This window comes from Leucopleurus acutus (assembly GCF_964270905.1).
Source record: "Leucopleurus acutus genome assembly, chromosome: 4".
NCBI lineage: Eukaryota > Metazoa > Chordata > Mammalia > Artiodactyla > Delphinidae > Leucopleurus > Leucopleurus acutus.
Genome location: NC_139146.1, coordinates 136,935,523 through 136,950,391, shown reverse-complemented (window position 1 = coordinate 136,950,391; position 14,869 = coordinate 136,935,523). Strand labels below are relative to the sequence as shown.

General features: G+C 39.5%; 1 protein-coding gene across 1 annotated transcript in view; it reads left to right on the top strand.

The window, feature by feature from the left end:
* MGST2 (microsomal glutathione S-transferase 2) overlaps positions 1–11,998 on the top strand; it is a gene marked incomplete at both ends in the record, with an annotated part of 30,443 nt that extends 18,445 nt beyond the window's left edge. The window contains 4 exon segments of the mRNA XM_082838171.1: positions 9,369–9,435; positions 9,437–9,439; positions 11,234–11,337; positions 11,818–11,998. Coding sequence (XP_082694297.1) covers positions 9,369–9,435; positions 9,437–9,439; positions 11,234–11,337; positions 11,818–11,998 — 355 coding nt within the window.
* Between the last annotated feature and the right edge of the window lie 2,871 nt (positions 11,999–14,869).

The window sequence follows — 14,869 nt, the reverse complement described above, 5'->3', positions numbered from 1 at the left end:
TTAGAGATTTTTTTTCAGATTTATTGAGGTATAATTGACAAATAAAATTGTAAGATATTTAAAGTGTACAACATGATGATTTGATAAACGTATAATTTGTGAAAGGATTTCCTCCACTGAGTTAATTAATACATCCCTTACCTTACATATTTACCCTTTACATATTTAGTCTTTTTTTTTCTTTTTTTTGGTGGGGGCACTTAAGTTCTACTCTCTTAGCATATTTCAATTATACAATAAAGTGTTATGAACTATAGTCACCATGTTATATATTAGATCCTCAGACCTCATTCCTTTAATAACTGAAAGTTTGTACCCTTTTACTAGGCTCTCCCTATTTTGCACACCCTCAGGCCATGACACCTACCATTCTACTCTCTGTTTCTGTGAGTTCACCTTTTTTTTTTTTTTTTAAAGATTCTACATGTAAGTGATACCATGCACTATTTGTCTTTCTTTATCTGGCTTGTTTCACTTAGCATAAGGCCCTGCTGGTTCATCCAGTTTGTCGCAAATGGCAGGATTTCCTTCTTTTTAAATGTTGAATAATATTTCATTACATATAGGTATATCACATTTTCTTTATCCATTCATCCACAGTTGGATACTTAGGTTGTTTCCATATCTTGGCTACTGTGAATAACACTGTAATCAAGATGAGGGTACAGATATCTCTTCAAGATGGTGATTTCATTTCCTTTGGATATATACACAGGAGTGGAATTGCTGGATCACATGGTAGTTCTAGTTTTAATTTTTTGAGGACCCTCCATGCTGTTTTCCATAGTGGTCGCATCAGTTTACACTCCCATCAGTGGTGTATAAGGTTCCCTTTTCTCCAAGTTATTGCCAGCACTTGTTCCTTGGCTTTTTGATAATAGCCATTTTAACAAGTGTGAGGTGATATCTCACTGTGGTTTTGATTCGCATTCCGCTGATGATTAGAGATGTTGAGCACCTTTTCAGGTACCTGTTGATCATTTATGTCTTTGGAAAAATGTCTTTTCAGGTTCTCTGCCCGTTTTTTAATTGGGTTATTTGGTTTTCTCTGCTGTTGAGTTGTATGTGTTCTTTGTGTATTTTGGGTAGTAACCCCCTATCAAATGTGTGGTTTGCAAATACTTTTTCCCATTCCATAGATTGCCTTTTCATTTTGTTGGCAGTTTCCTTTGCTGTGAAGAAGCTTTTTAGTTTGATGTAGTCCCACTTGTTTTTTTTGTTTGTTTGTTTGTTTTTGCGGTACACGGGCCTCTCACTGTTGCGGCCTCTCCCGTTGCGGAGCACAGGCTCTGGATGCGCAGGCTCAGCGGCCATGGCTCACGGGCCCAGCCGCTCTGCGGCATGTGGGATCTTCCTGGACCAGGGCATGAACCCATGTCCCCTGCATCGGCAGGCAGACTCTCAACCACTGCGCCACCAGGGAAGCCCTGTTTTTGTTGCCTTTGCTTTTAGTGCCAAATCCAAAAAATCATTGCCAAGGCCAATGTCAAGAATATTTTCCCCTATGTCTTCTTTTATGAGTTTTATGGTTTCAGGTCTTATGTTCAAGTCTTTAGTCCATTTAGAGTTGATTTTTGTGTATGGTGTAAGACGGGTACAGTTTCATTCTTTTGCATTTGGCTGTCTGGTGTTCTCAACACCATTTACTGAAGAGACTATCATTTCCCCATTGTATATTCTTGGTTCCTTTGTAAAAGCTAATTGACCACATATGCATGGGTTTATTTCTGGCTCTCTATTCTGTTCCATTAATCTATGTGTCTGTTTTTATGCCAATACTATACTGTTTCAATTACTACAGCTTTGTAATATAATTTGAAATCAGGAACTGCAATGCCTCCAGCTTTGTTCTTCTGTCTCAAGATTCCTTTAGCTATTCATGTTCTTTTTTGGGTTCCATATGAAATTTAGGAGTTTTTTTCTATTTCTGTGAAAAATGCCACTGGAATTTTGATAGGAATTGCATTGAATCTGTAGATTGCTTTGAGTATTATGGACATTTTAACAATCTTAATGCTTCCAACTTATGACCATGGAATACCTTTTCATTTATTTGTGTCTTCTTCAATTTCTTTCATCAATGTTTTGTAGTTTTCAGTTTACAGGTCTTTACCTCCCTGATTAAATTTATTCCCAAATATTTTATTCATTTTGATGCAATTGTAAATGGGATTGTTTTCTTAATTTATCTTTCTGATAGTTCGTTGTTGGTGTATACATACACAAATGATTTTGTATGTTGATTTTTTTTAATATTTATTTATTTATTTATTTTTGGCTGCATTGGGTCTTTGTTGTTGGGTCTTCGTTGCTGCGTGCAGGCTTTTGCTAGTTGTGGTGAGCAGGGGCTTCTCTTCGTTGTGGTACGCAGGCTTCTCATTGTGGTGGCATCTCTTGTTTCGGAGCTCGGGCTCTAGGCACACAGGCTTCAGTAGTTGCGGCACATGGGCTCAGTAGTTGTGGCTCATGGGTTCTAGAGCACAGGTTCAGTAGTATGGCACACGGGCTTAGTTGCTTTGCGGCATGTGGGATCTTCCTGGACCAGGGCTCGAACCCATGTTCCCTGCATTGGCAGGTGGATTCTTAACCACTGCTCCACCAGGGAAGTTCTGTGTGTTGATTTTGTATCCTGCAACTTTACTGAACTTATTAGTTCTAACACTGTTTTGGTGGAATCTTTAGGGGTTTTTATATATAATGTCATCTGCAGAGACAATTTTACTTTTTCCTTTCTGATTTGGTTGCCTTTTATTTCTTTTTCTTGCTTAATTGCTAAGATTTCCAGTACTATGTTGAATAGGAGTGATGAGAGTAGGCACCCTTGTCTTGTTCCTGAGTTTAGAGGAAAAGTTTTCAGCTTTTTATTGTTGAGTATGATGTTAGCTGTGGGCTTGTCATACATGGCCTTTATTATGTTGAAGTGTGTTCCTTTTATACGCAGTTTATTGAGAGTTTCTATCATAAAGGATGTTGAATTTTTGTTTTGTTTTGTTTTTTTGTTTGTTTTTTGCGGTACGCAGACCTCTCACTGTTGTGGCCTCTCCCATTGCGGAGCACAGGCTCCGGACACGCAGGCTCAGCGGCCATGGCGCACGGTCCCAGCTGCTCCGCAGCATGTGGGATCTTCCCAGACCGGGGCACGAACCCGTGTCCCCTGCATCGGCAGGCGGACTCTTAACCACTGCGCCACCAGGGAAGCCCAAGGATGTTGAATTTTGTCAAATGCATTCTCTGTATCTACTGAGATGGTCATGTGATTTTTATCCTTCATTTTGTCAATGTGGTGTATCACATTGATTGATTTGTGTATGTTGAATCATCCTCGCATCCCTGGGATGAATTCTACTCAGTCGTGGTGTATGATCCTTTTAATATATTGTTGAATTCAGTTTGCTAAAATTTTGTTGAGAATTTTTGCATCGATGTTCATCAGGGATATTGACCTATAATTTTCTTTTCTTGTAATGTCCTTGTCTGGCTTTGGTATCACAGTAATGCTGGCCTCACAAAATGAATTTGAAAGTGTTCTGTCCTCTTGTATTTTTCGGAAGGATTTGAGAAGGAATGGTATTAACTGTTGTTTCAGTATTTGGTAGAACTCACTAGTTGTGGTCCTGGTCTTTTCTTTGTCAGGATGTTTTTGATTACTGATTCAACCTCTTTACTAGTAATTGGTCAATTCAGATTTTCTATTTCTTCATGTTTCAGACTTTGTAGGTTGTATATTTCTAGGAATTTATCAATTTCTTTTAGGTTGTCTACTTTGTTGGTATATAATTGGTCATAATAGTTTCTTATGATCCTTAGTATTTCTGTGTGATCAATTGCAATGTCTCCTCTTTCATTTCTGATTTTATTTATTTGAGTCTTCTTTTTTTTCTTCTTGGTCTAGCTAAAGTTTTGTAAATTTTGCTTACCTTATCAAAATATCAGTTTTTAGTTTCATTGATTTTTGTCTTTTTAGTCTCTATTTCATATTTTTTCTCTAACCTTTGCTTTTTCCTTTCTTCTACTAAGTTTGGGCTCAGTTTGTTCTTTTTCTAGTTCCTTGAAATGTAAATTTAGATTGTTTATTTGAGATCTTTCTTTTTTTCTTAATGTAGGTATTTGTCACTGTAAACTTCCCTCTAGAACTGCTTTTGCTGTACTCCATAAGTTTTTGTATATTGTGTCCCCATTTTCATTTGTCTCAAGATATTTTTTGATTTCCCTTTTGATGTTTTTCTTTGACTCGTGTTCAAGAGCATGTTTTTAAATCTCCACATATATATGAATTTTTCAGTTTTCTTCTTGTAATTAATTTCTTGTTTCATACAATTGTGGTCAGAGAAGATGCTTGATATGATTTCAATATTCTTGAGTTTATTTATTTTTTGATCTATCCTATTCCATATGCACTTGAGAAGAAATGTCTGTTTTGCTGTTGTTAACTGGAATGTTCTGAATATGTCTGTTAGGTCTACTGGTCTAATGTGTAGTTTAAGCCCTATGTTTCCTTATTGATTTTCCATCTGGATGGTCTGTTCATTGTTGAAAGTGGGGTATTGAAGTCTCCTACTCTTATTGTATTGCTGTCTGTTTCTCCCTTCAGATCTGTTAATATTTGCTTTATATATTTAGGTGCCCTAATGTTGGGTGCATAAATATTTACACTTGTCATATCTTCTTGATGAATTGATCCCTTTGTCATTATGTAATGACCATCTCTATATCTTGTTAAAGTGTTTGACTTAAAGTCTATTTTATCTGAATCTCTTTTAGGCAGCATATAGTTGGGTCTTATAGTATTTTATCCATTTAGCCACTGTGTGTTTTTTTGATTGGAGACTTTACATTTACATTTACATTTACATTTAAAGTCATTATTGATAGGTGTGAACTTACTATTGGCGTCTTGTTAATTGTTTTCTGGCTGTTTTGTAATTCCTTTGTTCCTTTCTTGCTCTCTTCCTTTGTGATATGATGATTTTCTATAGTGCTATGCTTTGATTCCTTTTTCATTATCTTTTGTGTATCTACTATAGACTTTTTTTTTTTTACTATAAACTTTTGCTTTGTGGTTACCAAGAAGCTTACATAAAACATCTTATATTTATACAGTCCATCTTAAGCAGATAGCAACTTAACTTTGAATGCATTCAAAAGCTCTATATTTTTACAGTCCTTCCCCATTTTATGTTTTTGATGTCACAAATTGATATTTTTCAATATTGTATAGCTATTAATAAATTATTATTGTTTTGTTTTTAATACTCTTGTCTTTTAACCTTTATCCTAGAGTTGTAAGTGACTTACCCACCATCACTGCAATATGAGAGAATTCTGAATTAAATTATGTATTTACCTTTACTGGTGAGTTTTATACTTTCATGTATTTTCATATTAGTAATTAGCATTCTTTCATTTCAACTTGAGGACCTATATTTTTTACATATGTCAGTATTTTTATTAATTTTTAAATAAAAATTTCAAAGGTTACTTTCCATTTACAGTTGTTACAGAATATTGGCTATATGCCCCATGTTGTACAGTACATCCTTGAGCCTATCTTACACCCAGTGGTTTGTACTTCCCACTCCCCGACTCCTCTATTGCCCCCTCCCACACTGGTAATCACTAGTTTGTTCTCTATATCTCTGAGACTGCTTCTTTTTTTGTTATATTCACTAGTTTGTTGTAAATTTTTAGATTCCACGTGTAAGTGATATCATACAGTATTTGTTTTTCTCTGAAGACCTCGCTTTAACATTTCTTATATCAAGTCTAGTGGTGATGAACTCCTTCAGATTTTGTTTCTAAAATTCTTCATCTCTTCAGTTTTGAAGGACAACTTTGCAGGGTAGAGTATTCTTCGTTGGCAGTTTTTTCTTTCTGCTTTGAGTATATCTTCCCACTCCCTTCTGGCTTGCAACGTTTAAAATTGCTTCTTTGTTTGCTATGGTCCTGTGAGACTTGTGAGTGCAAGCCTCATTGGCTGTCAGAGCTGGGTGATTTGGAGGCCGGTCCCTCAGAGAGAAGCTGCAAAAGCTGGGGTGCCAGATGTGTGTACAGACTCCTTCCAGACAGATGCTGGCAATCTGGTTTTATCAGTGGAGCAAACTGAAGGAAGTAGGCAAGAGAAGTGCCCATGATCTCCCCTGGGCTCCAGAGAGGATCTCAGCTAGCCCTTGGATATGTGCTAAACTAGAAGCTGGGTCTCCAGGCATCAGCTTGTAAAGTATGCAGTCAAACCCTTTCTAGAGAAAGACTGGAGACAGGAGTTTTTGCCTGCTCCCTCTGCACTGAGCCCCGGAGGCTTAGCTGTACTGAGTGTTCATGTGCTCTGTTAAGAATTGCTTCTTTGTTTGCTGTAGTCCTGTGGGTCTCATGGATGCAAGCCCCACTGGCTTGCAGAACTAGGTGTTTTGGGGACCCAGCTCTCAGGTGGAAGTCTTAAAAGTTGGAGTGCTAGATATGCAATCTAAGCCCTTTGCTTCTCCCCCAGGGAGAAGCTGGGGGTTGAGGATTTTCTCCTGAATGTATTGTGCTGTGCCAGGGGTGGTGTTTATGAAGAGAGTGTGTCTCAGCCTCTCCTGCTTATTTCAGTGTGGCTGCTATTTATTTATTTATTTTTTGGCCATGCCACACGGCTTGCAGGATCTCAATTCCCTGATCAGAGATTGAACCTGGGCCACAACAGTGAAAGTCTGGAATCCTAACCACTAGGCCACCAGGGAACTGCCAGTGTGGCTATTTTCTTATTCGCCTGATGTGTAGGAGTCATTCAGCTGACTTCTGGATTTCTTTCCGAGGGAATTGCTCTGTGTGTATCTGTACATTCAGTGCATCTGTGGGAGGAGGGAAGCTTAAGGGCCTTCATGTCACCATCTTGGTCACAAAAGAAAAGAAAACAAAGCACCTTTTTTTTTCATTAAGAAAGAAAAGAGAAAAAAAAAAGGGAAGAAAAGAAGGAAGAATCATTCATGGTGACCTGGGTTAGAAGACTCAGCCTTCAAGAACCAGAATCAACTGTTTCTGGGTCAATTGCCTCATAACCTTACATACTTAAGCTGTACGGCTTAAGGAAGCATGTAGGATCATTTCTAATCCTGTAGACTATGACTCTTCCACCAGGATCAACTCAAAACCTCATTATGAATTACATTAAAGTTTTTTTTTCTGGTTGTGATATTGTCAGGAAAGAGCTCAGCCAACCTAACCAAGATCACTTGGGGGTGTAGCACAGGAAGGAAGATGAATATAGTTCATCTTTTTTCCTTTTGCTAGGTGCAGATGAATTAATTATAGTTCCCAGAGAAGCATTCCCTTTCGCTTAAAATAGTGTCAAATTTTCCATCCAAGTCTTCTATGAATAGAAGCTATTTGACTTGACATTAGGACAGAGCTTTGGAATCTGGAGATGACACAGACTACCTCTGTTTCTCTGCAAGGCATCCATCAGCTTGGGTTCTCAGTCTTTAGGTTTTTTTTCCTCCATAAAATGGGAATGAAATACACTCATTCATTTATTTCAGGAGGCTTTAGGGGAATTATTCAAAAACCATTTTTAATGTGCTGAGTAACTCAAATGGAAGGCAGTAGATGCAAGGGAATTCTGGGGAAGAAATCCATTTAATATGAATTGAGTTATTTTCTGGGTTATTTAGATAAGATACAGAATGATCTTTAGGCTCGGAATCAGGACCATCTCCAGGCCTGTCTTTTGGAAAAGAGCTACACTTCATTTCTATTGCTGGCAACTTACATGTAGGAGAGTGATTCTTAGCCCTGCTCTGAGGTTTAAAAAATGTTTGAGTCCCACCTTGAAAGACTGATTTTACCTGTAAGGACATTTATGCTCTTTAGGTTAATTCTTATAATTATTTTTGTAAGAAGAGGGTACACATGTACCTATAGATGAAAACTCACTGCTTTGGTTTATAGTTTTTTTCATAAAATAACCCACGTCTTTATTTTCTTCCTGCAGACAAAACTGTGTGGAGTTTTACCCAGTATTTATGATTACATTGTGGATGGCTGGATGGTATTTCAACTAAGGTCAGTTTAATGACGACTATGGTCCTTACAACTATTAAACAGCAGATACACAACCAGACATCTACTGACCCTGGAAGTTGTTTTAAACAAAATAAGCACTGTCTGTTTGCATCCAAGGACACTGTGCTGCAGATAGGCTAACTTTGGCGTCATTGCAATTTAATTCAGTGATTTTTTAAAAACTTGGAACAAACTGTACGTGGGGGAATCCAGAATGAATATGACATGCGATTTTGTCTTCAAATCTAATATGCTAAATTCTAATTTATTTGCAGGAACAGAACACAGAATTAACAGTTCACCCTAATAATTATAGCTAATATTTATTGAATACTTACTTTGTGCCAGGTACAGTTTTTTTTTTTTTTTCCCTTGCGGTACGCGGGCCTCTCACTGCTGTGGCCTCTTCCGTTGCAGAGCACAGGCTCCGGACGCGCAGGCTCAGTGGCCATGAGTCACGAGCCCAGCCGCTCCGCGGCATATGGGATCCTCCCGGACCGGGGCACGAACCCGTGTCCCCTCCATCGGCAGGCGGACTCTCAACCACTGCGCCACCAGGGAAGCCCCAGGTACAGTTTTTAAGTGTCATGCATGTATTATCTCATATGTAGGATTTACCTTCCTCTGTGGCAGTGTCTGTAATTCATTCCTGCTTTACAGGTGAGGAAACTGAAGTACAGAGAGGTTAAGTCGTTTGTCCAACTTAACATTCCCCAGTGTAGGAGAAAAGTAGCTTTCGAGTACAGAGCAGGGTTTATCGGTATTTGACCCAACAACCCATGTACTTTTTGTTAAAAGTTTCCAAGGATGTAGTGCTGCTACTACTGTATGTAGAAACTCTATAAACATCTGCTTTCCATTTGAATGGGGTATCCTTGGCGAGCTGAGGGCTTTACCCAAACTCTGCCTGCCCCTTTCACGGGAGCTCAGACTAGCATCAGCTACCTTATTTGGAGAAATTCAATCCCTTTTTCTTTCTGATAACTCTCGTGGCCTCATTTGGGTTTGACACTTGATTGCTACGATTTAAATAACCCCCAATCTAGCTGGTTTTTAAAGGCAACCCTATCACCTCCCCTCCTGTAATTTTTACTGTCAACTGAGAAATTTCAGCTAAAATGTCCTCTAGAGAATGACTTAACTTTTCTCTAACTTACATTTTTATCCCTTACGGGCAAGAATGAAGGCGGCAGGCCCTTGTCAGGTGAGACCACATTCACAACTAAGAACAAAAGTGCCTTTTGATAACGGGGCTCGGCCTCTGCCATTTGAACCTTTGGATTTCACTGTGATGGGCTGAATGAGGCTGACCGCCTATTTTCTTCCTGCAGACAAAACTGTGTGGAGTTTTACCCAATATTTATGATTACATTGTGGATGGCTGGATGGTATTTCAACCGAGGTAAGTTTAATGACGACTATGGTCCTTACAACTATTAAACAGCAGATACGCAACCAGATATCTACTGATCCTGGAAGTTGTTTTATACAAAATAAGCACTGTCTGTTTGCATCAAAGGACACTGTGCTGCAGATAGGCTAACTCTGGCGTCAAAGGATATCTTGGGTATCTTGTTGTAATTTGCACTCTTTCTTATCCAGAGTAGGTTGCCTATTAACTGCCTTGAACAGTTCTCATTGGATTTCTGGGAGTAATGGATTAGATAGGGTGTTTCTAAACCGCAGCGTGCTCAGAACCTCTCCCCTTCCTCAGAGGCCAGGTGGCCCTTCCACCCTTTCTCCTCCTGTTCTCATCCTTCGGGGCCCAGCACAAGCGTCACCCCCTCAGAGGGGCCTTCCCTGACCCTTCCTAAAGGCGGCCTCCTCCAGTTCCTGGCGACCCATCCTCCTCCATTTCCTTCACAGCACGTTGAAGTCTATTTTTCTTCTTGTTTTCCCCTTTGTTGTCTGTCTTTGATGATAAACTCCATAAGGGCAGGGAGCTTGTATCTTTTTCACAGCTAACTCCAATCCTTAGAATAATACCTGGTATATAGTAGAAGCCAAAAAAAATGTTTATGACCTAATAAAATAAAGAACTTCATTTTATCCAGCATATCGGAGTCCCACAGACAGACTTCTAGTGTTTCTAAGAGGGCTCTGGTAATTTACATCTGTGAAGTGCTGAGGAAGACAGAGGGTCCCTAGTGTAGGGAAGATATTGAGAGTTTTCATTGGACTGGATGGCAGAATACAACCCCACATTTTACCTTTCTTTTAGGTAAAATTTGTATTTAGTGAAATGCACAGATCTTAAGTGTACCATCCAATGAGTTTTGACAAGTGTATACACCTGTGTCACTCAAATCCCTATCAAGATATGGAACGTGACAACCACTCAGAAAGTTTCCTCAGGTCCTTCCCAGTCCCTTTCAGAGGCAGACAATGCTCTGAATTTTTAAAATCACAGTTTAGTTTTGTCCATTCCAGAACTTTCTATAATTGGAATCATAGTATGTACTCTTGTATAATGCTTCGTTCACTCAGCAAAATATTTTTGAGATTCACCATGCTGTCTGTTTCACCAAGTTGTCTGTTTCTTTTCCTCGCCAGTGGGCCTCTGTTGTATGGTTATCACAGTTTGGTTATCCATTCTCCTGTGGATAGATTTCCAGGCTCTTCTCAGTGTTTGGCTATTATGAATAAAGCTGCAGTGACCATTGTGTACAAGTCTTTTTATGGACATGTGCTTTCATTTCTCTTGGGTAAATACACAGGAAAGGAAGGAATTGCTGGGTCAGAAAGTAATGTTTAGTTTTGTAAGACACTACCAGAACTTTTCCCGAAGTGGCTGTATCGTTTTGCATTCCCACCAATAATGTATGACATTCCAACACCCCCAATATTTTATGCTTCAGTCTATTTAAAATTTCGCCCTTCTGGTGGGTGTGCAAGTGGTGTCAACTCGTTGTGGTTTTAAATTGCAGTTTTGCTGATATTGAATGATGTTGAATAATGTTGAAAAAATTTTCATGTGCGTATTGGTACATTTGTTTGTCTTGCTATGTGAATTTTCTATTCAAATATTTTGCCCATTAAAAACATTAAGTTGTTTTTCTTTCCTTATTGAATTGCCAGAGCTCTGCACACAAGTCTTTTTTCAGATACACGTTCTGTGACTGTTGTCAATTTTCACGCCGTGTTTTGAGAGGCTGCCATCATGTTCTGTGTCTTTTCTTTTTTTTTCTCTCTATAGTTTTTTGATACTTGTCTAAGTTTGGTGTACATATATGTCCATCACCAGTATTTCTGCGGATACTCAGAAGCTGCTAAAAAAAAGGTAAGGAACACCCAAGAATTGTGTGTTTAGACAAAAAGTAGCAGGATGGAGTCTATATATTAGCTTCCTGTTCCTGAGAGTAATACAGCACTGATGGCTATGACGGCAGAAGTGATCTACGTTGCCTGAGGCCAAGTCTCATCAGGTCCTCCACAACTAGGTGTGAGACAGGAAATTGCAAGGATAAAACTGTACACTAAGTGTGCACTCTTTTGACCACCACACTTTAAATCCTTGCAAACATTTTGCACCATCTCCCAAATTTACCAAGGAAATAATCCCTCCCAGCCTTGATAATCCCTTGAGTGTTCAAAAGGAGCCACTTGACCTCTGTGGCTAGGCATCCTCTTTAATTTATCTGATGAATCAAAATTTTCAAATGGCAAAAACATGGAAGTTCTGGGCAGTGTCCACAATGAGAGTTCTGCCCCAGGCTCCCCAGCTTCATCCCTGTAGCCCAGTTTATTTATCACCTCTCTCTCTCTCACATCCGCCTGCAGGATCACTGGTTTCCGGTTGAGTCTGGGGGTTTTGGCCTTGTTGACTGTCCTAAGCACCGTGGGGATTGCAAACAGCTTTCTGGATGAATACCTGGACTTCAGTGTTGCCAAGAAACTGAGGTACTTCTTACGTTCCCCCCTCCTTTTGCTCAAACGCTTGCAGAAGATGTTTCCACTCTGAAGGTTAGATGGTGCCACTTGTTCAATTAAAAGAAGTAAGTCTCCTTTCTTTTTGAAATGGCTTTGTAGAAACATCCCCTTTAGATTTCCCTGTTAGTTTAACGACTGAAGTTTGCTCTGAGGGGGGAGGATCCGTAGCATCAGTGGAAGTGTGTTGAGCCGTGGTTTTAGAAGCACATGCCAAAGTCATGACTGCCGGTGTAGGGAGAAAGCAGCCTGACCTGTCTGTGTCTAGGGCTTTCCGTGGACCACTGCCATCACTCACCTCTAAGACTGCTTCTCTCTTGATGGGAAGTTCCAGATAGATGCCGATAAGGCAGCTGAGCCCACTTCATTAGTTGCAGGAATGCAACAGTTGGTGAGGGAAGTCAGGCAAACACATCAGGTAGCCAGAGAAGAGAGTCATCAACTAACAGCACAAAACACATCTGGCTGTGAAAATGGACTTTGTAACGAACAAAGGAAAAAGGAAAAAAAGGGTCTGTCATTTTTAAGAAACCATCCAGAGAAGTGTGCTCGGGGAATATCTTGCCCCTGGGCAGGGGAAGGAGGGTCATGGTCATGGCTGGAGAGCCTAGGCTGGGTTCCACTGCACTTCCCGTGCCACGCAGGGCTGGGGGCCTGCTGCTGTTGGACCCTGATGTGCAGTCACTGTCTGGCACAAGGCAAATGACCCTTCTTCACTTTCTTCATCTGTAAAGTGGGAATGAGTCTTCAGGGACCTTAGCAGAATGGAATTATGAGCATATATAACTTTTTAGCATCAGGAAAAGCGCTCTCTGTAATTTTTCTAAAGAAAAGTGTAACAGCCTTGAATCTGGTGTAGGCATCTCCAAGAAACTTTTTATTGGGCCTTTTTTGGTGTGTGGGTACAAAGGCAGTTACAGAGGCTATGAATAATAGAGAAAAATAAAGGCATTAAAACACTAGCGTTTCCAAAATAGTAGGGGAGAAGACACGACAGCCTCTTGCATCCCAAATAGCTGGGCTAAATACCCTGGAGTACACTGAGAACGACCAGTCTGGGAATGGGGTATCCGGATATCAGCCCAGTTCCCCCACTAACTGGCTCTTTGACTCTGGATAAGGCAGCTCACCATAGAGGTTGTGCAGCAAAAGAAGTGTAGACTCCAGGGCCACTCAACATGAATCCTGTTCTACCACTCGCTGGCTATGCTACCACAGCCGTGTAGCTCTCTGCCTCAGTTTTCTTCTCAGGTAAAATGGGGCTAATATTTTAAAATGCTATGATTCTGTGGTCTTTTTACTTTTTAGTATTTCAGTCAGTTATAGTGACTCGTATTGTGACATTTTAGTTGTTTTACACATTGAAGACAATAAAGGAAGAGAAAGTGCAATTTTTTTTTTTTTAATTTTCATGGAGAACTTAATGTGTCCCGCCAGGGGGTAAAGTGCAAATTTTTGACCATAAAGCACAATTACTGCAAACTCATTATCCTTTGGAAGTGGGAAAAAAGCCACAACTTTCCAAATCTTACACTTGAGAATTTTTAAACAATTTCTATCTTGCATTTAAATTGGAACTATTTAAAGATGTAAACTGTAAACACATACACACACACACACACAAAGACACACACACAGTTTGGTTAAACAACATGTGGAAAAAAGAAGATGGTCCCACCCGCATATCAAAGCTTTTTATCTTTAAAAATATCTGAACTATAGAATTTATTTCCTTTGTTCCAATTCTATTGTCACCAAGGCAACCTCTTGACGATTTTAATTCCTATAATTTGGTTACAGGGAGCAAACGTGTTGGCTAGGGAGATGTGGGTTTCTGATCTGACATACATTTTTTTTAATATATTAGTAAATTGACTGATTTCACAGGGAGCAGACGTGTTGGCCAGGGAGATGTGAGTTTCTGATCTGACATACATATCTTTTACATATTAGTAAATTGACTGATTTTATTTTTAGAAATCAGATTCCTTGCCTCAAAAAGTCAATGTTATAAACAAAGGGATGGAGAAGAACTTTTCTGCATTAAAAGATACCCTTAAGAGGCATAAAACCCAAATGGCAATGTGGGATCCTTGATCAAATCCTGGTTAGAAAAAAACAGCTATGGGAGACATTTGGGACAACTTGAATAAGGAGTGAGAATTAGATATTAGGGAATTAATTGTGTTAGGTGTGATAATGATGTTGTGTCTAGGAAAGAAAGTGCCCTAATTCTTTGGTGAGGTATGCTGGGAGGTTGAGGGGTAAAGTGACTGGGCGCGTATAGCTTACTTTGAAATGGTTCCACAAAATATGTATGTGAAGCCTACACGGTGAAGTGTTAACAAGTATCAGATCAAGTTGGTAAGTGTATAGTTATTCATTGTACTATTGTTTTTTTCTGATTGTTTGAAAATGATTGTCATACAAGTTTAAATATCTGAGGCAAAGTTAAAAGCTAAAGTCAGGTTCTCAGTAGCTCTGAAGGGTTTTATGTTGAGTGCTGCATCCTTGACTTGGGATCTGAGGTAGGGATAGAACCATAGCATTAGCTCTGGCCCAGCAGCTGTCCTAGACGTGGCAGGGACGCTTGGGCCCCAAGTGTGTGAATGTTGCCCTAATTACCTCCGCTTGTTGTGAAATGAAACAGGTGTCTGTAGTAACTTGTCCAGAGAACACCAGCATGGAAATATAGTGTCCTTAGAACTTAAAATGAAAAATAAGTTAGAAAGATGAAGGACTGATTACACAAACAAGCAGCCCTGCTCTCTTCCAAGGTATTTTTCCTCTCGCACTTTGCAGGATTGGAAGTAGAGGAGGTGTGGCCAAAAAAGTCATTAATAAGGAAAAATATCAGGTCATTTGTTTTTTATCCTTTTTCTCTAGATACAACCTTCCTTGAAAA